General features: G+C 32.4%; 1 protein-coding gene across 1 annotated transcript in view; it reads left to right on the top strand.

Moving 5' to 3' along the window:
- Positions 1-354: 354 nt before the first annotated feature.
- The window catches only part of LOC111088212 (serine/threonine-protein kinase 32A-like), a 14086-nt gene continuing 11890 nt past the window's right edge, over positions 355-2550 (top strand). Inside the window, exons 1-2 of the mRNA XM_022397583.1 lie at positions 355-744; positions 1365-1502. Of these exons, the coding sequence (XP_022253291.1) occupies positions 646-744; positions 1365-1502 (237 nt within the window). The 5' untranslated portion in view covers positions 355-645. The remainder of the gene's footprint in view (positions 745-1364; positions 1503-2550) is intronic.

Genomic DNA, 2550 nt, shown 5'->3' with positions numbered 1-2550 from the left:
AGAGTAATGAGATATTGACTGTAAGAAAACATTATCCTATTACTCCATGTTTGCTTACAATCAATAACATATTAAGAAAGAAAGTCATATTATTATTGTACGTATGATATTACGAAGACAATAATTTAAACAATGAATCAAATCAACGGTTCGAAGAATAGCAGTTCTTGCAACATTAATCGTGTTGCAATTTGTAATTTATGTTATAACTCGATAAGAATGAAAAAAAGTTCAAACAAATAAATAAAAACTTTAACGCGATAAAATTGTTTATTGGTCATTTTCAAATAAAAACTGTTTTTCTTTTCGACACATATTCTTATTAGTATTTTCAAGATCTGGATTTACGACACGAAAAAAGTTTTCCTTAACAAGAAATTTTAAAGAAATACAGAGATTAATCATCGTCGGTATTCTTGAATATTAGGTTTAAGTTTCTGTCTGCAACAAAAGTTATTTCCGTAGGTCGCGAAAAAGAAAATTCCTCTTTTCGAAACCGCTCGTGACCAAAAAAAGTCTTTACAACGAATTATTAAACGAAGAATCTTTGCAACAGCTAATTATCTACATTAATTTAAATTAAACGACAGTTTTTGTAATTCAATATTTTCCTCTTAGCTACTGTGTGTAGACTGTTCCAGCAGAATGAATACGTTAGAACGCGCTAAAAAACACAGTTATCTGGCAACTGTCAAATTCAGCGCCATCTATGAAAAAAATGTTAAACCTACTTTTATACCGTCGGTAAGTACCGATACTTTCATTTTAATTATCTTTCTCTTGCAATGGTTTGTTTCTACTGGTAAAATAAGCGTAATAATTGTTGTACATGGAAGTAAACAACACAGGAAATTTCAAATTAAATATTAACATTAAGGTATCTTTATAATCAACAATATATTTACATATTTACAGTGAAACAATAATTGGATAATTGTTCGACATCGTAGCTAATCAACGTAAACCAACTTGGTTTTATCTATAACCCTGGTGGCAGAGAAAGCAAAAGATGTATATGCCGCAATAATACAGTATCTAAAAATGCATATAAGCTTGTTTAAATTTTATGTTTCGAAGTTAATAATTCGTCAAATACAGAACTATCCAGTGTACAAGTAAACACTGATTATAGTCGAGACGAATCATTTGATTTAGTTTGGCCACCAGAGGCGCTTTTTTTTTTTTTTTTTGAAACATCATACACAGAAAGAATAGAAAAAAACACGTTTATCTCTAGTCAAAGTAAGGCTGAATTGAAGAAAAAGTATGCCTATACTTGATTAAAGAAAGATCCAGTGGAATTTTGTAAATATCTTTTTAGAAATTAATGCGTGCTAATATGGATCTTTTTATTATTTTATAAGAAAGATCAATTGAATTGTGATCCCACGTTTGAGCTAGAAGAGATGATTATTGAATCGAAACCTCTTCACAAGAAGAAGAAGAGGCTGTCTAAACGTTATTCTCGGAGAGATCCAGAGACTAGTTCTTCCAGTGATGAGGTAAGTCGATAGAATTATGTATGAAACGTGCTCTTTATAAATTAATTCATGCTGTTACAGACTTGCACAGAAGCGTCACCTCTAAGACCTATTTCTCGAGGGCTGTTTTTAATGAGACAATAAAACATTCTTTAGTTAACGTGATCTAGTCAGTAGCGAAGAAAAATGTAGTTGTTTATTTTAAAATGCATGGATGTTAGAAATTTGCTTAGTTTACAGAAAACTCTTCACATTTTTTATGCCAACCTGTGATTTTAAAAGCTTGATTAGCCTAGTTTTTTTAATCGATAGAATTTATTAAATTTTAAGTCCTTTCTGAAGTTTCCTAGAAATAAATATATTTTTTTTAACTGTATTTTGTCATGCAAACATAATAATGACATTTTTATGAACAGGAAAAGTTTTTTATAAACATCGCTAGAATATGCTGATAAAGGTTCGGGCGTGGCCGAGTGTTAGCATGTCGGATACGATGGATATAAGATCCAAGGTTCGAGCTTGTGATATGCTGCTGAAAACATTTAGAACTTTCAGATGTTATAACAATGACAGTTTAGGCGGAGGGTGATACTGATTGGTTGCTCACCCTTTGATCAGCAGTTACGATTTAGGGACGACTATACCTGCGCTTTCTAGATGAAAACACGAAATATATTACCTGATAAATTAACAATATGATAGCCAGTCGTGTACACAACGTTCTACAGATTACACAGGCCTGCGATGGTTTTATTGTCTTGAAATTTTTACGTTATACACTGTACAGTAATTTCTGTACGATGAATTCGAAAATGATATCCATTTTTCTCCATCACGTACAGATTTTTCATAAAACTTCATAACGCAATACATAAAAGAAAAACCTCAACACGTAGTTTTGAGACTAAAAGACGCAGATTTGACACGCACAAAAAATCAGGATGAATGAGGATGTATATTCGTTTGACATCAACGGTCTTCCCTTTTCTTCAGTTTGTGTCGACTCACAATCTGAGGGCCGCGGGTTCGAATCCGCATCCCACCAAACATGCTCGCCCTTTCAGCCGTG

The sequence above is a fragment of the Limulus polyphemus genome, unplaced genomic scaffold (genome assembly GCF_000517525.1).
Source record: "Limulus polyphemus unplaced genomic scaffold, Limulus_polyphemus-2.1.2 Scaffold3329, whole genome shotgun sequence".
Taxonomy (NCBI): Eukaryota; Metazoa; Arthropoda; class Merostomata; order Xiphosura; family Limulidae; genus Limulus; species Limulus polyphemus.
Note: the sequence above shows the minus strand (reverse complement) of the source record. Positions and strands in the feature narration are given on the sequence as shown.